This window comes from Calcarisporiella thermophila, assembly GCF_041956535.1.
Source record: "Calcarisporiella thermophila strain CBS 279.70 unplaced genomic scaffold VTP21scaffold_2, whole genome shotgun sequence".
Lineage (NCBI taxonomy): Eukaryota > Fungi > Calcarisporiellomycota > Calcarisporiellomycetes > Calcarisporiellales > Calcarisporiellaceae > Calcarisporiella > Calcarisporiella thermophila.
Window position 1 is genome coordinate 112,346 of NW_027192192.1, and position 26,100 is coordinate 138,445.

At 46.6% G+C, this 26,100-nt stretch overlaps 14 protein-coding genes across 14 annotated transcripts; 6 read left to right on the plus strand and 8 right to left on the minus strand.

Annotated features, from left to right (window-relative positions):
• Positions 1-480: 480 nt before the first annotated feature.
• VTP21DRAFT_4121 (60S ribosomal protein uL30) lies at positions 481-1,676 on the minus strand (the record flags this gene model as incomplete). Its single annotated transcript, XM_069394498.1, has 5 exons — positions 481-819; positions 891-1,011; positions 1,070-1,236; positions 1,460-1,571; positions 1,666-1,676. 5 exons carry the CDS (start codon positions 1,674-1,676, stop codon positions 481-483), a joined length of 750 nt encoding a protein of 249 aa, XP_069255729.1.
• Positions 1,677-2,708: 1,032 nt separating this feature from the next.
• Positions 2,709-5,028, minus strand: VTP21DRAFT_4122 (uncharacterized protein; the record flags this gene model as incomplete). The annotated part of the gene is made up of 3 exons (XM_069394499.1): positions 2,709-3,631; positions 3,697-3,805; positions 4,558-5,028. The coding sequence occupies 3 exons, from the start codon at positions 5,026-5,028 to the stop codon at positions 2,709-2,711; spliced, it is 1,503 nt and encodes a 500-aa protein (XP_069255730.1).
• A 26-nt stretch (positions 5,029-5,054) lies between these two features.
• Positions 5,055-5,753, minus strand: VTP21DRAFT_4123 (uncharacterized protein; the record flags this gene model as incomplete). The annotated part of the gene is made up of 3 exons (XM_069394500.1): positions 5,055-5,497; positions 5,563-5,612; positions 5,713-5,753. The coding sequence occupies 3 exons, from the start codon at positions 5,751-5,753 to the stop codon at positions 5,055-5,057; spliced, it is 534 nt and encodes a 177-aa protein (XP_069255731.1).
• A 1,247-nt stretch (positions 5,754-7,000) lies between these two features.
• Positions 7,001-10,896, minus strand: VTP21DRAFT_4124 (uncharacterized protein; the record flags this gene model as incomplete). The annotated part of the gene is made up of 14 exons (XM_069394501.1): positions 7,001-7,560; positions 7,622-7,720; positions 7,785-8,341; positions 8,426-8,585; positions 8,656-8,781; positions 8,845-8,913; positions 8,979-9,199; positions 9,262-9,577; positions 9,631-9,877; positions 9,941-10,047; positions 10,112-10,252; positions 10,310-10,365; positions 10,445-10,602; positions 10,663-10,896. The coding sequence occupies 14 exons, from the start codon at positions 10,894-10,896 to the stop codon at positions 7,001-7,003; spliced, it is 3,051 nt and encodes a 1,016-aa protein (XP_069255732.1).
• A 220-nt stretch (positions 10,897-11,116) lies between these two features.
• On the plus strand, positions 11,117-15,066 carry VTP21DRAFT_4125 (uncharacterized protein; the record flags this gene model as incomplete). The annotated part of the gene is made up of 15 exons (XM_069394502.1): positions 11,117-11,209; positions 11,298-11,474; positions 11,547-11,672; positions 11,732-11,876; positions 11,933-12,027; positions 12,101-12,184; positions 12,246-12,297; positions 12,363-12,628; positions 12,691-12,845; positions 12,907-12,985; positions 13,043-13,189; positions 13,255-13,364; positions 13,427-14,308; positions 14,384-14,903; positions 14,983-15,066. The coding sequence occupies 15 exons, from the start codon at positions 11,117-11,119 to the stop codon at positions 15,064-15,066; spliced, it is 3,015 nt and encodes a 1,004-aa protein (XP_069255733.1).
• Positions 15,067-15,524: 458 nt separating this feature from the next.
• Positions 15,525-16,726, minus strand: VTP21DRAFT_4126 (uncharacterized protein; the record flags this gene model as incomplete). The annotated part of the gene is made up of 2 exons (XM_069394503.1): positions 15,525-16,079; positions 16,151-16,726. The coding sequence occupies 2 exons, from the start codon at positions 16,724-16,726 to the stop codon at positions 15,525-15,527; spliced, it is 1,131 nt and encodes a 376-aa protein (XP_069255734.1).
• Positions 16,727-17,265: 539 nt separating this feature from the next.
• On the plus strand, positions 17,266-18,082 carry VTP21DRAFT_4127 (uncharacterized protein; the record flags this gene model as incomplete). The annotated part of the gene is made up of 2 exons (XM_069394504.1): positions 17,266-17,781; positions 17,861-18,082. 2 exons carry the CDS (start codon positions 17,266-17,268, stop codon positions 18,080-18,082), a joined length of 738 nt encoding a protein of 245 aa, XP_069255735.1.
• An 18-nt stretch (positions 18,083-18,100) lies between these two features.
• On the minus strand, positions 18,101-18,390 carry VTP21DRAFT_4128 (uncharacterized protein; the record flags this gene model as incomplete). Its single annotated transcript, XM_069394505.1, has 2 exons — positions 18,101-18,170; positions 18,236-18,390. The coding sequence occupies 2 exons, from the start codon at positions 18,388-18,390 to the stop codon at positions 18,101-18,103; spliced, it is 225 nt and encodes a 74-aa protein (XP_069255736.1).
• A 65-nt stretch (positions 18,391-18,455) lies between these two features.
• On the plus strand, positions 18,456-19,684 carry VTP21DRAFT_4129 (uncharacterized protein; the record flags this gene model as incomplete). Its single annotated transcript, XM_069394506.1, has 4 exons — positions 18,456-18,557; positions 18,684-18,795; positions 19,220-19,361; positions 19,429-19,684. The coding sequence occupies 4 exons, from the start codon at positions 18,456-18,458 to the stop codon at positions 19,682-19,684; spliced, it is 612 nt and encodes a 203-aa protein (XP_069255737.1).
• Positions 19,685-20,071: 387 nt separating this feature from the next.
• On the plus strand, positions 20,072-20,772 carry VTP21DRAFT_4130 (uncharacterized protein; the record flags this gene model as incomplete). Its single annotated transcript, XM_069394508.1, has 2 exons — positions 20,072-20,249; positions 20,324-20,772. The coding sequence occupies 2 exons, from the start codon at positions 20,072-20,074 to the stop codon at positions 20,770-20,772; spliced, it is 627 nt and encodes a 208-aa protein (XP_069255738.1).
• A 759-nt stretch (positions 20,773-21,531) lies between these two features.
• VTP21DRAFT_4131 (uncharacterized protein) lies at positions 21,532-22,841 on the plus strand (the record flags this gene model as incomplete). The annotated part of the gene is made up of 3 exons (XM_069394509.1): positions 21,532-21,580; positions 21,697-21,823; positions 21,893-22,841. The coding sequence occupies 3 exons, from the start codon at positions 21,532-21,534 to the stop codon at positions 22,839-22,841; spliced, it is 1,125 nt and encodes a 374-aa protein (XP_069255739.1).
• Positions 22,842-23,376: 535 nt separating this feature from the next.
• Positions 23,377-24,204, minus strand: VTP21DRAFT_4132 (uncharacterized protein; the record flags this gene model as incomplete). The annotated part of the gene is made up of 4 exons (XM_069394510.1): positions 23,377-23,681; positions 23,737-23,783; positions 23,875-23,991; positions 24,068-24,204. 4 exons carry the CDS (start codon positions 24,202-24,204, stop codon positions 23,377-23,379), a joined length of 606 nt encoding a protein of 201 aa, XP_069255740.1.
• A 60-nt stretch (positions 24,205-24,264) lies between these two features.
• Positions 24,265-24,758, plus strand: VTP21DRAFT_4133 (uncharacterized protein; the record flags this gene model as incomplete). The annotated part of the gene is made up of 2 exons (XM_069394511.1): positions 24,265-24,340; positions 24,463-24,758. 2 exons carry the CDS (start codon positions 24,265-24,267, stop codon positions 24,756-24,758), a joined length of 372 nt encoding a protein of 123 aa, XP_069255741.1.
• Positions 24,759-25,101: 343 nt separating this feature from the next.
• Positions 25,102-25,559, minus strand: VTP21DRAFT_4134 (uncharacterized protein; the record flags this gene model as incomplete). The annotated part of the gene is made up of 2 exons (XM_069394512.1): positions 25,102-25,246; positions 25,357-25,559. 2 exons carry the CDS (start codon positions 25,557-25,559, stop codon positions 25,102-25,104), a joined length of 348 nt encoding a protein of 115 aa, XP_069255742.1.
• Between the last annotated feature and the right edge of the window lie 541 nt (positions 25,560-26,100).

The following is a 26,100-nucleotide window of genomic DNA, read 5'->3' on the forward strand; positions in this document are numbered from 1 at the left end:
CATCTCCTTGCCGCGCTCCCCAAAAAATACTGCAATGGGATGGGAGGAGACGGGAAAACGTGACTCGCCTGAGAAACTCTAGCTAGCATATTGCAGCTAGGCTGTGCAATTTATTGGCTAACGGCCGTGGAGAGATTGGGAATTTTCAGAGAATTGATTTTTCGCAGTCGGTATTGTTATTTTTTTGTTTACTGTGCCGTTTGCTCTCTGGGTGCAGACAAATATCAAAAAGGCCTGGCAATTCAAACCAAAAGGCACAAGCAATATGGCTGATTGTTTTTGTTTTGTCTCAATAGAGGAAGTAAGTCCTTCCTATTCTGAAAATTGTACCCACCCCCTCTCTCCCCTCCCCAAAAAATCTCGCCCTCCGTCGCGCAAGGAATTTGTAATCTTCACTGAAGACCGGAATAACATTTTTTTTAGATGTATTTATTGTGCATTTATAATAGAGAAATAATCAAAACAAAAAAACACGGGAAATTAGTTCATTTGGCGGATGAGGGCATTGATCCGATCCTCACGGTTGCCAAAATCACCACCCTCCACAAAGTGACGGAATTTGCGGTCGCGCCAGCCACCGGTTGGGTTGCTTAGCTTGAAGGGCCAGAGGAAGTTGCTGGCCTCCTTGAAGTGAGGGCCGACGGTGAAAATCTCGTGAATCAAGTCCTCCACGCAGATGATGCCGTGAGCACCGAGCTTCTCCTCAATAATGGCGTTGTCGATGATAGGGATGCGCTGGCGGTCAACCTTGGCGAAACCGCGCTTATAGATGAGCTCGCGGACGGTCTTGAGGTTGGGGTATCCCCAGGCAATGTAGGGCTAGATATGTGGGAAAAGCGATAAGTGTTTTGGGAAAGAAATTTTAAAATAAAAAAATTTAAAATATTTACCTCAACACGCTGGAGCATATTGATGGTAGCCTTGTTAAGCTTCACAAACACACCGTTGTTGATCTGAAGGAGACGGAGGAGCTGTAAGATCTTGCGGGGCTTGGGGGAAATCTTGTTGATACTAAAAAAGAGAATGCATGAGTATGAGACATTAATGCATTAGTAGATGGTATATATACCCCTTGATGCGCACAACAAAGGCAAGCTTAGCCTCGGGGGGAACGTAGAAGTTACCCTGGGCCTTGGCCTGGCGGCGAAGACGGATCTCTGAAAGCTCAGCAGACCGATATTCACGGGCATATTTCTGAGCACGATTGAAAATGACACGGCGCTTCTGGACGGCAGCCTATATCCGAGCAGGGATGTTATTATTTGCTCTTGGCAAAAAAATATTCAATCAACTACAGAGTGAATGGGTAGAGAATGAAGAGCTTCAGCCCCGAAAGATGGTATTTTTGCAACAGCATCGCCTAAGCTAGTGCGTGGAATCGGTCCGGAGGACCAAGTTTCATCATATTGCCCAATTCTTCTCCCATTCAGCCTCTGCGTCGACCTTTTGATTCGCTTACCTTCTTCTTCTCGGCAAGAGAAACGACCTGCGCAGCCTTCTGCTTGTCTTGGGCGGTGCGCTTCTTAAGCAGAGTCTCAGGGACCAGAACCTGGTCAGCAGTAGCGACAGTTCTACATAGAAAAACATGGACATCAGCATCCCTTCTCGGCACAGAATTCACTGGGAATTCATGCGGCGAATGGCGGCTGTGCTGGCCCTACTTACGTTCCAGCCATTTGCAGGTTTAACTTAGAAGGGGAAAAGGAAGGAACTTTTGTTTATGACTTCGGCTATCCTATAAAATGATTATTGTCAACAAAAATTTTTTGGTGACGTCAGGATTTAAGAACTTCTGACATGACCAATATCCAAGACTTGAAATCTGTAGTTCAGTAATGTTTTCTGGCTCTATTTTTTAATTTTTTTTAATTTTTTTTAATATTTTAATTTTTATTATAAGTTTTTCAGGTAAAGCTCAGATATAAGTTAGAGTACTATCTTAGTAATGAAGTAGATGAAGAGTTAAGCAAATTAGTAAACGTAGATGCCATAGATCAATGCTGTCTATGGATATTAAGGCAGTATTGATTGATTGCAGCGTTAAATCCTGCGTTGCATTTACGAGAGTATGCTAATTTAGAACACCGCTCGCCCTGCAATGAACCTTGGCTAGCAAGTTATTCATTATTTTCCACTTATTCATCGATTTCGTTTGCAATATCAAAACCCAGAATGATCAGAAGTGCTAAGGTCATAAAGCAATAACATATGCAAATAAACTATCATATTATTCTAGCCTCGCACAACCCAGCATCTGGGCTTCAGGTGAACTACAAGCCTGCATGAGTGCACTAGCAGATGCAGTCCGGCCGGGATAAACGACAATCTTGCGTCCCAATCTTACTTCATTACTTCTCCATGTTACTGATTCCATTCTGGACTATGGACCACCCCGGGCATATTGACAACTTCAATTGCAGAAATATTGTGACTTCCTTTAGCTATTTCTTTATGAACTTATCGCTTTTGAACGTTCTGAGTTCTGATATTGCAAGCGGAACCGATGAATTAGTGCAGAATAAGGGTAAACCTTCGACAATTGTCTTGACTGAGTTACTGACTTGCTAGCCCAGGTTCAATGCAATGCGGACGGTGTTCTAGATTAGCATCCTCTCGTAAAGGCAACACAGGATTTAACACAGCAATCAATCAATACTGTCTTAATACCCATAGGCCTATGCTTAACTCATCATATGCTTCATCTTAGGTTAAATGAGTGCACTAGCAACTGAAGTCCGGCAGGGATCAACGACGATCTCACACCCCAATCTTAGGGCCTGCTCCACCGCACACCGAGCACACTCAGCCAGTCCTTGACAATACACCTTGAACCCAAAGGCAGAGAGCATGTCGGAAATCAACGGCCCGTCCACCTCATCATTCGCCAGCCAAACGTATGACCCCAGCAGCGCGCTTAAATTTCGCTCTTTGATAGAGTCAGACAGCACCTCTAGATCAACCAGTCTCCACCCACCAGTGCAGGGTGTCTCCGACTGAGCGTGACCGCATGGTCGGGAACGTCCTTGGAGTACGCCTCGTGATGCTCCCCATACCTGCACCGGTAATCCAGCACCCGTGATCTGCCACCCTTGGCGCTCTAATTGTGGCTCCCCACATGCCCATGCAGGGGCCTTAACCGCTTGGCCGCTTAACACAGTCATCCTATGGCTACGCCGGCGATAGTCATTCATGTTTTCGCGGGTGTCCGGATCACTGCACTCACTGCCGCGACACTCACTGTGAAACCGCCGCATAGTTATGAAATTTTTAACTGCCGATTCAGGTCCCATGCCCTGGTTGACCCACGTATCCAGCCAGGCTTCATCACCGACCACAACAAGGCACATGAAGTCACAGTCAATCGCGGACGGCGAGGTGGGAGGCTCCAGCAGTTTCTTGACCTCTGGTGACACTGGCTCGTCCATGTTGGCTTCTTCCTGCGCTCGGAACCATGCCAATACCTTGCGTGCCTCAGCGTGGGTCATGGGTCCGGGTGAATGACACCCTTTATCTCCGGAGTATGCTTCGAGCTCAGGGATCGGCGTCGCATAATCACGTTTGAGTATATCAGCTATAGTCTTCAAAGTCGACATATAGGCAGCCAAAGATACGGAATCACTACTGTACTGGCCTGAAGGGTTTAGAATGGTTAGTGCTTGGCAGGAACTGATAATAGTTAATAGACGAGGCACGCACTTTTGCAATGAATCAGAGTATTATCAACCACGCAGTTGTTTGTAGGGTAGTTGTATGCGTTGCTGACTGTACGGTTGCTAGTTGGCAGTGTAGTTATTGAGAAGAGAAGCTGCAAGTTCACTGCAACCAAGAGTAGGCGCCATACGATTCATCACATATTCAGGTCGGATATTCAAAACCAGTTAGACCTAGAAATTTAGATATCGAGGAATCAGCCAAAATTTCAGAACCTCAAACTGTTATTTGGGAAAACTACAGTACATTATGAACAGTTGTTAAATCGCGAAAATCGAAATAATTCACATACAAAAATTCGCCTCACGGTTTATATTGCAAATGTATTATATAGGATAAATAGGTTGAATGGAGTGTAACTCCTGATTCAAATATAAGAGGATATATATTTAAATGAATCATCTTTTCTTCATATAATCCACCATTAATTGAGAAAGTATAAAAAAGATGAGCATCTTATCTATTATCTCTATTTTTTATATCTTTGTAAATCAAGTACTAGCAGGCATTTCTGATGATCCTACCCATAAGTTATCTAAAACAACGGTTTTCAATGGTGTATAAAATCCACTTGTAGAACTTTTAATTTTTACGGAATTATTGAATTTTTTACGAATCTTATTACGATTTTATTTTTTGTGTAATAAACACTAGTATCATTCGAACTCTACCTGTGTTTATTGCAATGGCCTTGCGTAGAAAACAATCCAGGAACCTTTACCTTCTTCGGTTATGCCGGTACACGATGACCGCGTTCATTCTTCAGGAAGCAACTCGACAACAACCACGCCCCCCTGCAAGTAAACAATCATATTATTTTAGCCTCGCACAGCCCGGCATTCAAACCTCAGGTGAACTACATGTTTGCATGAGCGCACTAGCAACTGCAGTCCGGCAGGGATCAACGACAATCTCACATCCCAAGATTAGGACCTGCTCCACCGCACACCGAGCACACTCAGCCGGTCCTTGACAATATACCTTGAACCCAAAGGCGGAGAGCATGTCGGAAATTATGGGCCCATCTACCTCATTATTCGCCAGCCAAACGTATGACCCCAGCAGAGACGTTATATTCCGTTCTCTGATAGAGTCAAACAGCACTTTTAGATTAACCAGTCTCCACCCACCAGTGCAGGGTGCCTCCGACTGAGCGTGACCGCATGGTCCGGAACGTCCTTGGAATACACCTCGTGATGCTCCCCATACCTGCACCGGCAATCCAGAACCCATGATCTGCCACCCTTGGCGCTTTAACTGTGATATCCCACGCGCCCATGTAGGTGCCTTAACTGCCTTGCCGCTTAGCACAGTCATTCTATAGCTACGCTGGCAATAGTCTTTCATGTTTTCAAGGATGTCCGGGTCGTGCACTCACTGCCGTGACACTCAGTGTGAAGTCTCCGCATATCACTGAAACACTTGACTGCCGATTCAGGTCCCATACCCTTGTTAGTCCACGTATCCCGCCAGGCATCATCACCAACCACAACAAAGCACATGGAGTCAAAGTCAATCTCGAACGGCGAGCTATGAGGATCCAGCAGTTTCTTGACCACCTGAGACACTGGCTCGTCCAGGTTCGCTTCACGCTGCGCTCGGAACCATGCCAATACTTTGCGTGCCTCTGCGTCGGTCATGGGCCCGGGTGAATAGCACCCTTCATCTTCGGAGAATGCTTCAAGCTCTTGGCTCGGCCTCCCATGAAGACGTTTGTATATGTCCGCCAAAATCTTTATAGATGACATATAAGCAGGCAAAGATACGGAATCACTACTGCAATGGCCTGGAGAGTTTAGCAAGGTTAATGCTCGGCGGTAACTGACAATTGTTAATAAACGAGGTACGCACTCTCGCAATGAATCAAAGTATTTTCAACCAGGCAGTTGTTTGTAGGGTAGCTATATGCGTTGCTGACTATTCGGCTACTACTTGGTAGCGTTTCTTTTCTTTGAGAAGAGAAGCTGTAAGAAGTTCACTGCAACTGAGAGTAGACGCTACATTACATGTTCAGGTTGGAAATTCCAATTCTGATCAGACATACAGAATTTAGAAATCGGGGATTCAAATTCCCAGGAGAATCTGCAACTGTTGATATGGAGAGTTTCCAACAAGAATCAGGTAGAATCAAATAAGAATTATGAATTTTGATTGGCCAAACTATTCATAGCTAAATCCTTAGTGCTATTTGAGAGCCAAAAACTCTATTATCCATGCTTGAGCTTTCATTTTTAGTGTAGTAGATTCACATTCGCATGTAGTTGTTTTCTATTTACTTGATTTAATATATTAATATATACCCCAAAACTTTCCTTGATATTTACCATAATACTCACCTTCGAATCTACTTTAAAGCCCTAAAATCTAACTAGACTTGCTAGTGGCTTTTAATCCACTCCTTGAACCCCCAAAGCTTTAATAAATTGACTAGAGGTTCGAGAACAACTGATAATAGCCTCAAAGAGAAAAAGGATTTTCTCGCTAACATAATGAACCTCTTTCCTTTGAGGTAATCAACCGTTGCTCTTGTACCTCTATCTTATGCTAGGAATTTCTCCCATATTTACAACTTCCCGTAAAAAAACATATCCATGTACATAACCCTTCAAAGAAATGGTAGTCAGGGAATTCGCAGGAGACTGCCAAGAGAGTGGGATGGAATTTCAGGCTTAAACCAACTCCCTAAGAGTATAAGAATGAAAATACAATACTTTGGCCCCATTGCTTCTTTCGAACTCCTCCTGTCCCCTCTTTTTTCTTCTTTTACCTCTTTCCCTTTTCCTCTTTTCCTCTCCATGCGTTCCAGGGACGGTTGTGTCACCCCCTTATTATTCTTTATGGGCATTTTCTGGTGAATTTCAATTTTCTCTTCAATCTTACTCAGAACCGCTATGTGCAAGTATTGTATTATTTTCATAGGAAAAAGATAAGATCGAAATTTCTCGATCAATAGGTTCCTCATTTTCCTCCGGTCTGCTGGTCCTTTCATAGTGGAAAACTTGATTAATAGATTTTTCGCTTGAACCCCGCGGTCGTTTGTTTCTTGAGAGGGTTTCTAAAAAAAAACGAAAGCAACCAGTTGAGAAAATAGCTTTCTGGAATTATTGCTATGAACAATAAATTTTTAAAGATATTGACATTACAGATACAACTGATACTTCAATTTAAATTCAGCATATCTCTCAGATTTGAATCTCTCAAGTATCTGAGCTTAAATTTAACGAGTCGAGAGGAGAGGATGAATAGAGGGTTTATTGCCATTATATAGAAACGGGAAAATCTACAATAATCAGTTCTTTTTCTTCTTATTTGAGTTTTTACTTGCTTTTCCGGAAGCCGCCACCTCCTCTGATGCTCTTCTCTTTTTGTCTGCTTTCACGTCTCCTTTGACTTCATTCTGGATTCCGTTGCTCACTACAGGCGTAGTCTCTTTCCTCTTATCGACACTTAGCCCGGGCACAAAAGGCTCCACCAGCTCCATCTTTAACTTTTGTCGCATACCCCCAGCACCACCTCCCTGCAAATCTTCATCCACGGATATGCACACCTCGACACGCGCAAACAATCGGATGGAGGTCTCTCCGTGTGGCGCATCCAGACTTCCAGTTTGCGGGTTATAGACCAAGGGCGAGTCGGACGCTTTCTCAGCAACCGCAGCAGAGGCAGGAGCACTCGTATAGACAATCCCCTCAATGCCGTATTTAGGTACCAGAGTGATGAACCCGTTCTTAAGGACCCGTACAACGTATCCCTCTTCAACCTGAGACTTGCCCTTGAAGAACAGGTTGGTGTAGAGTTCGACCGAGCTGCGTGCGGCAAGTTGAGCCATGCGATTTCGATGATTGAGTACTAAAGAAATTCAACTGATGATGAATTTTATTCGGGAATGGTACTTAAGCAATGAGCTCACCATCACACAGCTCCTGCATTTTGACCTTGTTGGTGATTTCTTCACCATATTGGAGATCAGCATCGATACAAGCCGAGAGTTGTCGATGTACGATGACATCTAGAATTAAGATACAAACGTTTGTCAATCGATTCCAATTGCTAAATACTAAAAAAGGACTCACCTGAGTAACGACGAATAGGTGAAGTGAAGTGTGTATAGATCTCTGTAGCCAAACCATAATGCCAGTAGTCTACCTCGGGCACCGTACCAGAGCTGAAGTATAACGCTTGCATCATGCACCGTGTTGTCATGATCCGCAACAATTTGTTAAAATACGGATCGTTTTCCAAAACAGCCTTATCCAGCGAGTCGGCAAGTGCTTTGCTGGTCTCTACATTCAAGGCAACTCCGAACGGCTCAAGTGCTTTTTGCAAGGGCTCGAAGTTTGTGTCCGGAGGTTTTGGATGACGGCGAAGCATGGAAGAATCCGGGAACTTGGCGTGGATACGTCGAGCAACAGAAATGTTGGCGAGCAACATGAATTCTTCTACCAAAGCATTCGTCTCCTTCAGCTCCTTCATCTCAACATCAACGGGGTCTTGAGAGTCATTCTCAAGCTGGAAGCGGACTTCAGGGCTTGCCAGCGTAAGAGCACCACGTTCCATACGACGTGCACGAAGCTTTTTGGCCAAACTATTAAGGTGGCGTAAGCCCTTTGTAATATCATCTTGGAGTCGTCTTAAATCGCAAAGATAAAATTTTTGAAGGATTAGAGCTCTGGGAATAAATAGAAAGCACTCTGACGCATAAATAGAGACTTACAAGTCATCAATCCGATTTTGTGCCTCGTCGTACGTGAAGGAGAATCTGGATCTGATAACACTTTTTGTGAATTTGACATCTACAATTTCTGCTTCCGGGTTCAGCTCCCAGATACAAGAGAAAGCCAGGCGATCGACGTCGGAACGCAGTGAGCACAAGTCTAGACAATAAATTGGAATAACACCATTATATATAACGAGCTACCTATATTCCACGTGTATTTAACTCACTCGTTCCCAGTAGTCCAGGAAGCATGTCAATTCTCTTATCGACTAGGTATACTGTGGTTCCTCTGTTGGCGGCCTCGGTATCCATCGCGGTTCCAGGTTTAACGAAATAAGTGACATCGGCAATATCTAAATCAGGAAGAGAAATGAATCGAGGTACAAGAATCGGATTGCACTTTTTTGTATACTCACGAACTCCAACTTCATAGTTTCCGTTCTCGAGCGATCTTACATGCAACGCGTCGTCGATATCAGTACAGCCTATAAAGGACATCCAATAAATTTATTAATGCGGGCGACACATCAACCTATGTGCTTCTACTCACCGGGGGGATCGATACTGCACACATCTAAGCCTCTGAGATCAATTCGATTTTTCAAGTGTTCATCCTGCACCACCCAAGTATCTCCCTCGATGGGGAGATCGGCCAAAACCGTCTTTGAAAATTCGTGGTGAGGTACCTCATGCTCAAGCAATAATACCTCCGTCTCCGTTTGTTTGTCACCAGCCGAGCCCAAGGCTTTTACAAAGTGTCCAATGGGGTGTCTTAGAAATATGGAAACAATTAAAGCACCGACAAGTAAAAATACTAGAGAGAATAAGCTTACAAGGACTGCTTCGGCCACGAATCTACAGCAACCACTATTCGCTGTCCAACAAGCGTGTGTGCCTGGCGAGTGCGTATTTTAATCTTTGGGATGCGGCGGTCGATGGAACGGAAGAATACGTTGTGTGCAAGCGTGGAGCCTTCTGACGTAGCAATGGATTGCTTGTCTATGAAACCACAAAATGGCCGCCAGCCACGCTTAACAATCCCAACCACCTTGCCAGTCGGTTGGGGAGGATCGGTGGATTCAGCTTCTTCTGCTTTTGCTTCAGCCTCAATTTTTTCACTCTCATCTCCGTCTAAAACCTTTTCTTCGTCTAAACTTCAATTAGTGTTGGCCTTGCATTGAAAGCTATTCAGGATCTCCTACCCTCTTCGGTCATGACGGTCGACGGTGACCGCTTCCATTCTTCTTTAGGTAACAATTCGACAGCAACCACGTCCCCCTGCATAGCGCGATTCAAGTTCTTCCGTCCTAGAATGGTGATCGTCCGTTCCTGACCGTCGACCATACCATAGATAGAGCCTTCCAAGAAATTGTGAAGACTGATGCTCAGGGTTCCTTGCTGAAGTCTGCCTGCTTTGATGCCCGATTGGATTTGTAAAGGGGTCAAATGCTATATTTACAAACATCGGGTCACTCAATATTGCGTGCTCAATAGTATGTTTAACAAACAAACCTCATCGTAAGAAAAATTCTTCTCGTTCGAGGACACCGAGTTTTCTCCTTCCGCAACCATATCCGCCAGTTCAGGAAAATCAGTGAGCATACCAACATAGTCACGTACTATAAAAAGGAAAAGAGATCAATCCAACTGAAAAAATTTATCAACCATCCTTGCGCACATTACCTGAACAAGCAAGCACACGATCCTCTCTGGCTTTGCTACAATTGGCAACGTCATCACTAAGCATCACGGCAGCAACCGGTCGACCTCCCTTAGCTAGTTTCGCGAGATGTTCGGAGTACCATTTTGTGGCCGTGCGGATGGCTATAATGATATATGTTAACACAATATTGAAAAATGGTATATAAATTTTATGCGTACCTCTGTCATTTCGGTCATTAGGCGACTCATTCGGCAATTTTTCAATATATGTTTCCCTAATACGATCGGAAAATAAAGTACATTATTAAACTTGCCCTTTTACATGCACGTGGTTCGATAAAGCTAGATATATACCTATGATGTTCATTTGAGAATACGAAGAACCTTCGCTCAGGATCCGAAATAATGGCTCTCAAGCGATTATATATCGCAATCTTAAGATGTCGCACTTCCTCTAGTACTGTCTGTAGAACAATAACATCACACACCGCCTTGTGCTCCATGATGTCAATCTACAGCCAAAAATGCATGATAAATTTTAAAGAATAACGCAGAGGGCCATATATAAATACCTGGTTCATGAATACATTAGTGTCTGGTACGATGTAGTGTGATCCAAATTTCGAGACCGATCGCGGCTCTTTATCAAGTAGAACATGGGTAGCCGAAGATCCATCCGCGATAGTGGGGCACAGAGTACACCCATCAACACCACACGCGATATCATCTCGCAGATAGTGCTCTTTCACCACCTTCACCACATTACCCTTTCTGGTACGTTTAACGAATGCCTTCGACCGCAGCATAACGTGAAGGCGGGTTAAATAGTGTGGTAGAGCAATATATTACAAAGTGCCAAAATGAAAAAATGTGACTTGAAATTTTCCTAGTCACTAATAAATAAATGATGACGGCAATTGGGAGTGACTGTTTCGAGGCTTAGAATTCCCCAGCCTGAGAATAGGATTATCAGTCGGCCGACTATTACGCGATAGCAAGCGAAGCATTGACACATATACTCCCACCATGTCGCTCTCCCAGTGGCGACAATTCAACTTCTTTGACACGGAGCTTGTGACAGATGGGTTCGATACTCCCGAATCGTTCCCGGTGTTTCAGGTGAGTAAATCCTAATCTCCATCATTCCGTTGAATTTTTTTTTTTTGCCACAGCTCAGCCAATGCTAACTCTAATATACTGAATATAGAAAGCAGATATAACGGCTACGACAAGTGGCCGTGGCCATATCATAGTCTCGGACTCTTCGGGATGCATTCACATTATCGATCGAACATTCAGCGTACTGTCGTTTCAGGCATTTGATGGTGGACGCGTCACTCATCTGAAGCAAATGAAACAGAGCAATATATTGGTTGCCATTGGGGTATGCATCTATTTTCATCTTTATTGTTGGTAGTCTACTAATGTTTTCCTCCCGATACATTTGCCTCGATAGGAGGAGAGTGCTGTTTCTTCTCATCCAATTGTTAAAGTATGGGACTTGGATCGCCAAGAAAAAGGCAAAAATACACCGCTTTGCGTGCGCACGATTCGTTTACAGCATGACTCTAAACCATATCCCGTAATTGTTCCTGTTTGTTCACTTGACCTATTCTGAATTAATGTAAAGGTTTTGCATAGGCATCTTGTCTCGCAATTCTAGAAAACATGTCACAGATGGCAGTTGGGATGGCGAATGGTTCTGTGATAATCATCCGGGGGGATATCTCACGCGATCGCACCGTAAAGCAAAAAGTAATTTATGATGGAAACGAGCCTGTAACTGGTAATGGGTATTGAATGCTCTTCTTGTGGCATCACTACTTACTGGGTTTCTCGTAGGTCTCGGATACAGAGAGCAACACAAGTCGACTACCCTATTTATTGTTACAACCAGTCGTATATATACCTATAATAGCTCTGGAAAGGGGCATTTGGTATGTCACTTAGCTAGATAAATATGCCATCATGAGATATAAAATTTACACCCATACTTTATTTGGCCTGCAGCAATTATTAGATGAACATGGATGTGGACTTGGGTGTGCTGTATTGACAGATATGGCGCAGGAAATGGTCATTGGTCGTGACGAGGTAAATCACTGTACAGAAGGAATCACCCTTCATCCTGTTGATCTAATCTCAACTCTGCTAGGCAATTTACTTTTACGGGCCAGATGGTCGTGGCCCATGTTTTGCTTTTGAAGGTTTATATTACACGTCCGCTCTATTAAATTAGAGTATTCGTACTAAATTACTTTTACCTAATCAGCTCCAAAGTCGTCGCTAACTTGCTTCAAGAACTACCTTATCATTGTGTCCCCACCCATTTATTCAGCGCAAAAGCTCGATGCCTCCACCCGCAAGGCTTTATCACTTTCCCCGCCTCCTTCCACCACAAATAGTTACGACACCACCACAGTAACGATATTCGACACACAAAACAAGTTCATTGCGTTGACGCATGAGTTCCCCCAAGGTGTCCGTGCAGTCGTGTGCGAGTGGGGCTATGTTTATGTGATTACCTGCGATGGAAAAGTAATTCCAGTTTTACATGCCTCAGGCTTGATCATGTACTTACCCTTCATGTTTTGTTTCAGCTCTATGCATTAGAAGAGAAAGACACACCCACTAAGCTGGATATTTTGTTGAAAAAGAACCTCTACCTACTTGCCATCAATCTAGCGCGATCCCAGAAGTATGATGACACAGGCATTGCAGATATTTTCAAGAAATATGGTGACCATTTGTACAGGTATGTGACCCTTTTCTCTTTGTGTTGTGGGAGAGTAACTAATAGGGATTTGTGCAAATAGCAAAGGAGATTATGAAGGAGCCATGCAGCAGTATATCCGAACCATTGGGAAATTGGAGCCCTCTTACGTTATTCGCAAAGTATGTGCCAAAAATTTGCTTATCTAGCTGATTTGTTCATAATTCGCTGCTTTGTAGTTCTTGGATGCCCAGAGGCTCTACAGCCTTACCTCCTATTTGCAAGAGCTCCATTCACAAGGACTTGCCAACGAGGATCATACTACGCTACTTCTCAACTGCTATACAAAACTTAAAGATGTGACGAAACTGGATCAGTTTATCAAGGTAAGCTAATGCACATTAATGAAATCTTCAGTGAGAGCCTTCGATTGATTTTCGGTAAATTTTAGTCGAGTAGCGAGTTGAATTTTGATCTTGAGACCGCGATCAAAGTGCTTCGCCAAGCCGGATACTATGAGCACGCGCTGTATCTTTCTGAAAAATACACGCAACACGACTTGTAAGTGGCGTGTCAATTCGCAAAGCCTCTAATCCTCCATTTATAATCTTTTCTTCAACTAGATATCTTCAGATTCAAATTGAACACATTAAAGATTACGATAAAGCTCTCAAGTATATTCGCCAACTCAAATCCTTGGAAGCCGACCATAATCTTCAAAAATATGGCAAAGTTCTCTTGAAGCACCAGCCTGAAGAAACTACCTCCCTACTCATCGATTTGTGCACTGGAGTGCTTCATTCTGCCGCTTCAGCCTCTTATCACTCATTCCAATCCCATGGCCCATCTCCCCCGACATCGCACTCGTTTTCAATTTCTCTCCCGTTTTCTCACCGCCCTAGCATTTTGCGAACAGATAGCTCAGGCTCACTGGGTGCACCACCGGCACCAGCACCACCGCCTCCTGTTCGAACATCCACGTTAGATACCCGGCCCCCACCCCAACCAACCCGATTCATGAGTTTGTTTGTGGAACAGCCCGAGTACTTGATTAAGTTTCTGGAGGAGACGGTGAGGAGACGGTGGGAAGAGGTTGAAAAGGCCCCACGAAATGAGGGACCGGAGCGAGTGCTTGTAGACAAAACTGTGAGCGAAAGCCACATTGCGGAACAGGAAGAGAAGGAAAAGCGAGCCGTATGGAATACCTTGCTTGAGCTCTACCTAATGGACGACACCGCCAACCCCAGCATAGCCCTTGACAACTCATCCGAGCCGCGCCAGTCGAGTTCTCGGCGCGTGGAACGCCGCGAGAAAGCTCTGCGGCTCCTAGTCGATTCCAATGTCAACTACGATATTAACCAGGCTCTCATCATGTGCCACTTAGCGCGGTTTGATGCCGGTGTCGTCTACCTACTTGAGCGCGAGGAGAAGTACGCTGATATCTTACGGTTTTGGATGGAAAGAGAGAAACCCGAGCTGGTTATAGAAGGACTACGAAAATATGGGTAGGGGCTCTTGAAATGGATTTCATTCCAACCAAACATTTTTTTTTACATCTATATACCCCACACAATCCATAGACAAAAAGATCCGTCGCTCTATCCGCTTGCACTCTCCTATCTCTCTTCCACCCCCTCCACCCTTGATGCCGCCGATCTCCACCAAGTGCTCACCCACATCAATAAGCATAACCTCCTGCCTCCGCTCCAAATTGTTCAAGCTCTGAGTCAATCCTCCGTGGCCACCGTCGGCATGGTCAAGGATTTCCTTGGGAGTAAGATTGAGGAAGAGCGCCGCCGCTGCGATGAGGACACCAAACTCATCCAGAGCTACCGTGCCGAGACGGAGAAGAAGCGGCGCGAAATTGAAGAGCTGCGGCGCGAAGCAAGAGTGTTCCAGGTGACCAAGTGTTCGGGATGTGGAGGTCAGCTGGATCTGCCGTCAGTGCATTTCCTATGCCGCCACTCGTTCCACCAAAGGTGCTTGAATGACGGGGGCGAGAAGATATGCCCGCAGTGTGCTGTTGAGCAGCGGATGGTGGGAGAAATCAGAGCTGCGCAGGAGCGCAATGCTCAGCGGCATGACCTCTTCTTTGCACAGGTAAATCCTTCACTCTCTGCCCTCTCTATAGAGACATCTTTTCTGGATACTGGTCGGAAAACTGACATTTCGTGTATAGATGGAGGATACGGACGACGGATTTTCCGTTATCGCGGACTACTTTTCCAAGAATTCATTCATGTTTGCTCGACTGATCGACTAGCGTCACCGCTGGCTGAAGGTTGAAACTCAGCCGTCCGTCCGTTTGATGAGTGCTAGATTCTTTTTTCCTATCCTTTGCTCTCCTAATCTCTCAACCCCCTTTTTTAGCTCGACTTCTTAATAAATAATGTTCCCAATGGACTCAATTAAATATCCACAGCCGATACAGGATTCAGCGAGAAAACGTCTTGTTTGAAGATCATAAAAACAAGCAGCATAAGAAAAATACAAGTGATCAAGGGTGGAAACTGGATTAATTTGGGGGGGGGGGGAATTTAAATGGAAGCTCGACACCTATTTATATATATAACAATGGAGAGAGAAAGAAAAAAGTAATATAAAGCAAAATATAGAAGAAAACAAGTAAAAAGCAAAAGCAGGTGTATAGCAAACAAAAGAAAAACAAAGACATCCTCCATCCTTTATCAACGCATGTCTACTTTGAGTAGGCGAATCCCCTCACTTTCCGCATCCTGGGCATCCTCCAACCTGCTCTGTAAGATTGAATGGCTTATACCGCCCAAAAAGAAATGTCCCCACGGCTATCCCGCCAACAACGGCGAAGAACAAGCCCACGTTAAACGTCATTGTGACCAGCATCAGAGCATAGGCAATCGTGGAGTCCACGAATTGCAGGGCCGCTCTCTTAAAGTCCCTGGTCACACCCTCCCGGGTGAAAGCCGCGCGCAGGAACCTGTGGATCCAACTCTGCTTGGTGAGGCCATCGCTCATGTCCGTGGAGCGGAAGCTCTGCTGAGCCCAGCGGGCTTCCAGGATGCTGCGAGAGACAGTGAGGGCCTCATAGAGGATGGCAATGATGAAGATTGCAATCCAGGCACCAGCATATTGACCAGGGGTGCGTGGTACCCATTCGCGGAAGAGGACATAGTCCATCAGACCAGTGTGGAAGTACATGCGCATCTGCGGAGCACTGGTGGAAGACGAGGGATCCGAGGTGCAGTAAGGGAGTTCGGAAGCGGCAGCGCACATCGTCTTCCATTTTCCACATTGTCTCTATAGGAAATGAACATATAGGAACGTAGTTAATTTCACGTCGAGAAGTATCAAAACACATCCACACCCACCATATCTGGCATTGCTTGACACAGCTGGCTATATACAGCAAATGGATCGCATTTCGTCATCAAACTTCCCGGCGGCATCTTAGGGCATTTCTCGCACCCGTCCATGTCCATCTCCGTGCAAATGCTCCCCACTAGGTCGGAAGCCTCCATTGTGGTGGGAAGACCAGACAGGGCGGGCTGAGCGTCACATTGGGGCCCACGGGGGGCAGTATAGGTTGCATTGCGGGAGCAGAGCGCCACGTAATTCTTGCATCCTCTCATGCGGGGCATATCGGTGGCACAAATGTCCGCAAGCAAGGAAAAGGAATTGCAAGATTTGGACGAGCTGAGGTTGGGTGTTTCCTGGCAAGTTTTCTGGACAGTGCAGCCGGACATGAAAGGCATTTCTGTGCACAGGTCCTTCAAGTCGGCGGCAATAGTTGCTTCATCGAGTTGGAATGAAGCGCATTGCGGGCGACTCATGTCTGCAAGGCACGAAAGATTGGAAGGGGCAGCGGCGCCCGGATTTTGGGCAGACGCGAACGCCGCCATTAGGAGGACAACGACAACGAACGTTTTCTCCATGGAAGTGAGCATGGCTCTCTTTTCGGCAGAGGGATGCAGTTTAGGGCAACCAAAGATGCTACTGACTCGGCAACAATGTATGGGTAAAAGGGAGGGAGAGAGTTTAAATAAGAATGGAGACACGCTAGCCCGGCAATGCTTTATTTGTCTAGGCTCTCTTTCTTGGTCTATCCACTAAAACACGGATAAATGGAGAACATACAGGTGAGCGTAGGGAAAGCCAACGGTGTACGTAAAGAGCTGCATTTTATATTTCTCCTATAAGTTGTGCTATGAATCGACAATCAGGCAGTCACATATTCTATTGTATACGGGTTGTTAATAAATGGAGGTTATTAATTTTAAAATAGGACAGGAATGCTTAAAACATCCGAAACAGGAATGCAGGGGGGGGTCCCCATTGAAATGTTAATTAATCGAATTCCCCCCCCCCTTCCATTTATTGTTTTGAAGTCAGACAAAGGGTGACAATAACAAAACGAAAGCGAAGCTTATATATTTTTTAAACTTCCTGTCGCGTTCCCACCATTCGACAGTTTTCTCTATCCAGCATGAAGACCCCCTCCTGCTTCGTACTTCTTCTCTGCGCTCTGGGCGCCTCTGCACAGCAACAGAACTGCGCCGCCACCCCCACTGATGCTAAGTGCGCGGATTACACCCCTGCTAACGCACAGCAGCAGCTCGATTCCATTTGCACGGCCCAAAATAATCTCCCTGCCTGCAGCATCTATGGCGAGTGCAAAAAGGACACCACGCTCCCCCAGAGCGTCTGCTCCCCCGCGGTGCTCCTCGCCACGGCCTGCACTCGGGACAATGTCACGGCGGCCGATGCGTGCTCGGAAATTAAGCAGCTGTGCGGCGCCGGCACCGCTGTGAAGCTGTGCTCGCAGGCTGTCCCCGCTCCTTCGGCGAAGGACGCGAGCCGGGACCTCTACAGCGCTTGCTCACAGATGCCCGAAATGAAGAGTTGCACCATCTGCCCCCAGAAACCCGACGCAACCACGAATGTGTTCCAGTGCAACGTTATGTCAGCCTACTCTGCGCTCTGTAACGAGATGGGTACCCATGTAAGTTACCATAATAAGCATCGATCTTCAATGGAAGGCCTCATCCATTAATCCCCTTCCTGCCCCCATTTTCCAATAGAGCGAGTGCGCCAACTGGAAATCGTTCTGCCAAGCCACCAATAACTTCAAACCCTACTGCTCTGGGGCTGGAAGCAGCGGTGGCCACGATATGTCCAATCACAACCACAACGCTAAGCCATCTTCTACCCCATCCTCCACGCCAAAGGCGTCGTCTGCCTCCACCCTTGTATCCACAAGCTGGGGCCTGATGGCTATTGCACTCGCGGTTATCATTATGTAAAAAAACCTTTGCATTTTCTTATTTGTGTCTGTTCCACCGCGCTATGCCTTTGAAATGATCATTTTGCAGTTGCATTGAGATAGGAGCTCTATTTAAATAAAGTCAGAACTGATTAACATACTTTCGATTCCTGTCAAAAAAAGTAGATACTACTCTGATAGTATAGTGGGTGCTTCTGAGAATCCGACCGTTAAACTCTCAGGGCTTTGCAAATAAAACAAAAACAAAACAAGTGCTTTATGCAAAGAACGCGACGCTTCGACGAGCTTCCAGGGAGAAGTGCATTCCCATCGGCTACCTCGGCACATCCCTTGAGTATTCGATTCTGTAGGGTGGTTGCAGCTAGGCCTCTATCCCCTTATTCAGATTCCGTATGTCTCAGGGGATGACTAATTTATACGCACCGCTCAGGGCCGGTGCGAAGAGCACTACCCATTGCCGCAGGAATGAACTTGGTGATCTCTTAAACGATATAGTTCTCGGTATATCTTTTCATGCTCTTCCACCTATCTCCCCCATCCCGACATCCATGCTCTAATTGTTGCTCGGGCGCTATGACAATTCCACATCCCTATCAGCCAACCATCATTGTTGAATTTAGAACAGCAGCTTGAAGCAGGCGCGGGAGTCAGAATCATTTCGAGTTCCCGTGAGACGACATTGGCTCAGAGCCGCACCCACGACGAAAGTTGTGTTTAAAGAGAATGTTCGAGGTAGGTTTCTATCACCCAGCAGATGGGATGGGGCAGAGCAACCAGTTTTTGCAGACGAATTTGACACCTACGGAAATGGAAAGTTGCGAACGCAAAAATCTCTCAAACCATAACTAACCCAAAATTGCGTTTTGGTGTAACGCCGTGACTGTGAGTTGTTTTCGCCTCCACCAACCACGGGGCAGAAATGAGCGTGGTTATATGGAGAAAGGTTTGAGGTATTTTGGCTTATAAAAAGGCGCCCACCTGCAAAAGAGTTGAAAATTCTTTCGCAAACTTTTTCTTGCGCACTTCTTATCCTTTCCTTCTACTCTTCCAACTATTCGAGCCTCACTCCTATAGTTTGGTATACCCAATTGTGTGCAACTGATGTGCTAGCAGTAGGTTTAGTCTTTGTCTGTAACCCATGGTATTCCCTCTATAGTCTCCCTGGTTATCGCCCCTTGCCTATGCTTATGGGTGGGGCCACCAGGATTGTGTCTAGTGTCTATTGCATTTAGTATACCCCACATTCATCTACCTCTGCATTCCATGATGAATCATCTCACTGCAACCATAGCCAAGTGGTATGACCTAGGACTTTGATACTATCTCTATACCTGCTCTATCTTCGTGATGCCATCAGTGGCTTAGCTATGTCGTCATTTTGGGGTGGTGGAGTAGTCAATTTAGTGTCCGGAATTTTTTACTCTTGGGGACCACCCTGCGTTCCCAGTGCTTTTTCCTTAGGCTGCATGGTACACAAGCGCCTCTTTGTGTTTTAAGCATGGGTCTCGCGATCCCACTGTTTTTACCACCCGTTCCACTCCTCTCTATTGTATTTGCCAACGCTTTAGTCGCGTTCATATCGGACCTTGTTTGTGAATGTTTTGTTCTCACGCCAAGTTGACTTTCATGCTTCCATGATAGAACTGTGTTCACAAATTAATGCCTCCTAACCTTCCATCCCAACGCTAGTAGGGTGATGAGTGGATGGAAATTGACTCATGTTTGATGAATTGCCCTCCACCGCCTGGGTCACCGAGTATAATTGATTAATTAACGTGTTTCCATGCCAGCTCTGTGTTTTTTACCCATTTTAACTTTATTACCGGTCGCAGAGCGATGCTTGGGAAGGTCTGATTTTTTGCGCGTGGTATATAAACGCGTCTCTTTTTATTATCCTACTCTTTACCCCCATTTAAAGTTTGAACGAGCTTTTGACAGGCTCTTTTTCTCTCTATTTAATAAATATCCTCCTTGGATTCATTTCTTTCCGCTAATAATAATAATAATAATGCTCCGACAACTGTCTCTCGCTACATTGGTGCTGGCAACCGTGATTTCCATGGCAGCGGCCCATGTTACCATGAACCCCAATACCAATGCCGCCAACTCGTACTTTGCGAGCGCCTTCCGTGTTCCCCACGGTTGCAACGGCTCGCCCACCACCCTGGTTTCACTCAAGATTCCCGGTAAGTGATGAGATGAGCCAACGGGAATGGCGGAGCCCCGTCATGCTAAAAAAAACCCTTTCTTCCCCGCGCAGAATCCCTCACCGGTGTGAAGCCCCGTATCATGGCCGGATGGAATATCACCATCGGAACGAAGCCGCTCGACCCCCCGATCACTGCAGAGGGAGGCAAGACCATCAACACCACCGCCGACACCATCACATGGACCAACGGGCTTATCCCGGACAACATGTACGAGGACTTCTGGCTCTCCTTCCGCCTTCCCCCCTACGATGACCCCAAGACCATCAACAATACCGTCTACTTCCCCGTGTCGCAGCAGTGCCAGGACGGCACCTGGCTCAACTGGACCCAGATCCCCGGCTCGGGCGCCTCGTCGTCGCAGAACCCGGCCCCGTACATCAAGCTCACTAACGGCAACACCCCCGCCCAGGCCAGCGAGAAGAAGAGCGACGCCTCGAAGTTGAACGCATTCGCCGGGGTGGCGCTGATGGCGGCTGTCAGTTCCCTCATGATGCTATAAAAGGCGGTCGCCTGTGTCACGTGTGGCTCGGTGTTTTTCGGTGTTCTCTTTTTAATTTTAATATTCCAGAAACAATTTTAAGCAGTTTTTTTTTTCTATTTCATTTCCTATTTGCCTCCTCTCTTCCTGCTTCCACTAGGAAGCCATGCAGGGTGGAAGCGGGGATATTTATTCACTATGTCCTTATTGCCTATTCTCTCAATTTATGCTTTTCCCCTCGACCCTCTGTGGCTTTAGTCCCCTTATCCACACTGTTTAGTGGTCCCCGATTTGTGTCGATCTATTATTTCGCCATATTGCTATTCTCTTTGAAAATAAGTCATTTCTACCCATCTTTCCAACTCAGTCGGGTTCCCCAGCGCCGGCAAAGGCAAAGCGACCTTCCTCTTTGATCTTTTTTCATTTCCAGAAGCTTTGGCATTTACCAACCAGATCGAAAGAAAAGGAACCATGAAATGGGGTCTAGTTCCCCCTTTCCTACGATTTGTAATATTTGTAATAAAAGACATGGCGGACCCCCTAGCCCTAACGGCCTATTTATAAAAGTGCCGGCTCCCTTCCTGAATCCCTTTTTTCTTAGAAAAAAATTTTTTCCCAACTTTTTGTTTTGAAAAAGGTTCGACGAGAACTGAAACAGCCTTGAAAAATAGCCTTGGTGTGATTGCTATTTCCCGTTGTTTTATCTTTCAAGTCTTTCTTCCAGTGCTTCCTCTCTTTTTCCCCTCCTCCATTGTTGACACCAGCATACGACTGCAAAGGATGGTGAAAACGGTTGTGTCTTTGCTCGCGTTGGGCGGATTGGCATGCGGTAATTATTCCAGCCCATGTTTCTAGCTCTTGCTTCCCGTGCTCTGAAAAGACCATTGGATGGGCTGTTTGAAGATTTTGGCTAATATATCCCCTTCCCATCTGCGTATGAATTAGCTGCCGTTGACCTAAAGCCCCAAACGGGCCAGCTCTGCTTCCGAAACGAGCAATTGTGTATCGCCGCACAAATATTGCCCACCGGAAATGCTTTTGAGATGACCTTAATTGCACCGCAGAATATGGGGTAAGAAAACTGCTGCATCCGTCTCCTTTTGCCAATGTGCATAGCTAAATAACGGTTATGTTCAATTAGCTATGTGAGTGTCGGAATTGGTGAATGGATGATCAATGCCGATATCATTGTGGCCTGGCCAACCGCCAATCAAAACTACACAATCTCGGACCGCAAGGCCATCGACTATGTCGAGCCCCTGGTGGACAGGCAGCAAGATGCCGTACTGGTGCCCGAAAAAAGCGGTCTTCAAAACGGCAAGCACTACATCACGTTCCGTCGCCCATTACGGACAGGAGACTCCTCGGACAATCCCGTCGTGGCGGGAACTAGAATGGCATGGATATGGGCCTTGGATAGTCAGCGCCCAAGCAGCGCATTTGAAAATGCCACGCTCAACCCCCATGGGAGCGAGGGTGTGGGCCGATTCTCGATGGCTCTGACCCCCGCCGGGATTGCAGGCACTTCGGTGCAAGCGCGATTTGACATTGGGGGGCTTGCCTTCTTCCACGGGCTACTGATGGCCTTGGTGTGGCTGGTGGCTGGCCCGCTGGCGGCATTCATTGCTCGCTTCCTGAAGGCGACGATGGGCAGTGCTTGGTTCCCCGGGCACTGGGGCACCGCTACGGTAGGCGTCGTGTTGACCCTCATTGGGTTTGGCCTTGGAATTGCGGCGACTCGCGGCGCGCACTTCACCACTCCCCACACCATCATCGGCCTTATTGTGGTCATTCTCACTCTCTTGCAAGCAGGGTGGGGCATCTACATCGATCGGACCTTTGATCCCTCGCGCGTGAAAACCCCTGCCCGTGACTACCTTCATCATGTAGGAGGCTACCTGCTCGTCCTCCTTTCCATAGCCAATGTGTGCTTGGGCTTGCTGGCGTTCGGCCCCGGAAGTGGATGGATCTTTGGGCTCTACGGCGCATGGGTTGGGCTCATCGTGTTTACGTTTGCGGGCGCGCAGATTCGAAAGACCTTGAGGTCGATGCGGACGAAGGAGGTCGAGGATATAAAATCGCTTTCTTGAGGTGTCCGCCGCCCCATCTATCTCGGCGACTCGTTTTTCTTAAAGTTTTGTCTTTTTGTTTTTGTTCCCACGTGTATTCTTTTGATACGATAGTGTTTTTTATTCTCCTCCCCACTTCCCTCCTAGCTCTTTAGATACCTCCCGAACCCTGTTTATCTTCTATTTATTCCATCCTATGAAATAGTTGACTATTATTATGGAGGATCCCGTTTTTCTTAAACATGAAATTCACTGCTGAAAGTATCCAGCTTGGTTCAGATGGCCTTACCCTCCCCCCAAGAGGCGCTGCATCAAGGATTTGGGCACATTTCCAATTTGTTGGCTGAAGACCATCGAATGGCGGAACCTTCCAAACGGACTGTTCCAATCCATTTTCAGGGAAAATTCGATCTTTCTATAGTACAAGGACGCTAGAGTCCTGTGTTTATTTACTTGAAACCAGGTATAGTAAGTGGTACAGGAATGAACACTTCCAAAAGAAGAAGAGAGGGAAGGGGAGGAGAAGAGGGGGAGAGAAGGCCGCCCAAAGAACCGTTTATAGGTTCAGGTTCTTGAAGACTCTCACCAAATCGAGCAGGCGCTCTTTTGAAGGCGTGGTCGCTTTGACGCTGGGATGGGAGATCACCGTCTGAGCATACGCATTCACGCGCTCATACTCTTTTGTCTCCGGGACGTGGAACCCGACTTCTTGGAGAAGCTGGTATCGAACAAAGAAGGGGGCGGCGGCAATATCGGCGTAGGTGAATTGGTCGCCTAGGAAATAGGGCCCGTTGGACTGTTTGACGAGGGCGTCGTTGATTTCACGTAAGCCCTTGAGGAACGCCTCGTGCTCTTTTTCGCCTTTCGAGAAGGCCCGGTAGTAATGGGGGGTGACTTTGTTGTCGAGAAGGGCGACAAAGATACGCGACTGGGCGCGCAGGAGAGGGTCCTCGACGAAAACAACTATATCAATCAAGATTGCGTCATTAAGTGTCTATGTTTCACAAGCTGTCTTCACATGAGGACACGTCGTCCCCTCGCCTCCCCTACTTACCCCTGGTCCTTCCCGTACTTCTCGAGCAGATATTCGACGATGACGAGCGACTCGATGAGGATCGTGTCGCCCTCCTTAAGGCTGGGAACTTTCCCCTGCGGATTGATCTTGAAATACCTTATATAGAAGGCAAAGGAAGTTAGTTTCCCTTCCAAGGACACCAGCCTGTGGCTTCATTCATCCGCGTGCATACCACTCGGGCTTGTTATCAAGGTCAATTTCGAACGTTTCGTCCGGAACAATGCCCAATTCCTTCAGCGTGGTAGCTACGCGATGCGCGTAAGGGCAGTTGTCGTGGTTATAGAAGTTGATGGCTGATTTAGGCGACATGGTTTTTGCTTTTTTTTTCGATTCAATTGGAGTTGGATAGGATGGAAAACACAGCTAATCATGCTCGCCCTCTTTATAGTCTCCTCTTCACAGATTGAAACGACGCGACCTGTGAGGAGGATTGGATCACCAATTTGTCATCGAATTGGATTTCTAAGCTCCCCATCCTCTTTAGTCATTCCTCGATTCCTAATACGAGCCCGCATTTCAAATAGCCAAATTGTTCCATCACCTCAATCCTAGCCCTGATACCATAAGATTCTCTCCAAGGTCAGCGCATCAAGGCCCCGAGAAGAGCCTTGATGCGTTGGCGCCTCTCAATCTTTCTTCCACCAAGTTCAACCCTAGCTTTAAGCTATGCCGTGTTAAGCAAACAAATTAGCCAGTTGGGATGCATTTCTTGTCTCCAGGGACTGAGCCGTCGCTGTCCTCTTGTGCTCGGCTTGCAGCAAGCTAAAACGCCATTTTCACACGAAGGAAGGGGAGCTTTTATTGCTGGAAAGCGGCCACGGCCGACATGGATCCATCGCCTATTTGCCCCCCTCCCCAGTTGACCCCAACTTTGACCAAATTTATTCTAGAACGAGCCTTATTTTGTAAATTAGTTTGCCTCACATTGTTGTTTTCGAATCATGTAGATAAACAAACATACAGAGTTCGGTTCACGATCACAGTGAGGTCTAGCGGCTCTACTCTCCAACGCTTGACGTTGCTAGATCCTCGGATTATAGTATAAGCAAGGAAGAACAAAAAAAAAATAAATGACGCGATCTCTTTATGTATATAGAAAGGGCGATTCAGATTCCGCTCATTGTTTATGTACGAGCGGGGGAGGACAAGCGGTCTATTTTTCCGCTGAGATGATCGTCAGCTAATAACTTTGCGGGAATTTCTGCCCTATTTCCACAGTATAGCCTGGCACCAGTGATAGGCACCGTCACCCGATAACAAGGCCCAGCTGAGCCGACAATAGGTAAAGAAGCTGATAAATCGCGCTAGCCATTGTCCCGCTGCGCTCCAATCACGGCCGGCGGCGGTTCGGCTAGCGATATGCACGCGCAGTTAGCGATCAACCACAGGCGACGATGGGGGTTGAGATGGAGATGGAGCAGGGAGGGGAAACGAGGGTCTCAAGAGTGCGAATCATCTCGCCTGAGAGTCGCACGCTTCTCCAGCGCCGGGCACACTCGAGATAGGCCCGGGGCCGCCCATTGGCTGGGTCGGATTAGACGAGTCATCGCGCAAGAAGGTGCGCCTAAGAGCCGAGATCTAGATGCAAAGCCGATGCCAGGTTTTGGGTTATTGTTCCCGTGCAGGGGGTGGGGCTTTGGCGGCCCACACTGGCCCGCCCTCATGCGGCGGGCCAAGAGGAAGGAGAAGTCAAAGCAGGCGCGGCGAATACGGGCGAGCCAGTTTGTTTTCGCGTTGTGTATTGTTTTGATCGCTGCATGTCCCACAACGGCAAAATTTAGAGTTGTAATCTAACGGCCCGATTTCTTCTCACCCTTCATCTCCATAACTCCATATTTGTTCGACTTGTTTGTTATAACTGAAAGCTCGTTTTTTTTTAATCATATAACTGCGATTACCTGATGCTTGTCCTCCTCCTTCTTCTCTATCCGACTGCTTTTCTATCGCGCATCCTTTTCCTACTCCTCGGTACTCTGCCTTCTTCTCGCCCCCCCCCATCCCTCCCCCTCCGGCCCTCTCCTACTCTCCCTCATCTCTCTCCCGTACTTCCTACTAACTGCGATATTCCGCATCCAAGTTCATTCTTTTTGCGTTCTCCTGCGTATTTTCCTCCTTTCCCTCCGAGCTCTTCCACTGGCAGAAGGCAACAAAAGAAAGACCGCGGATGCACATTAATTCAATTCAATCTAATAGACGCCCTTAGCA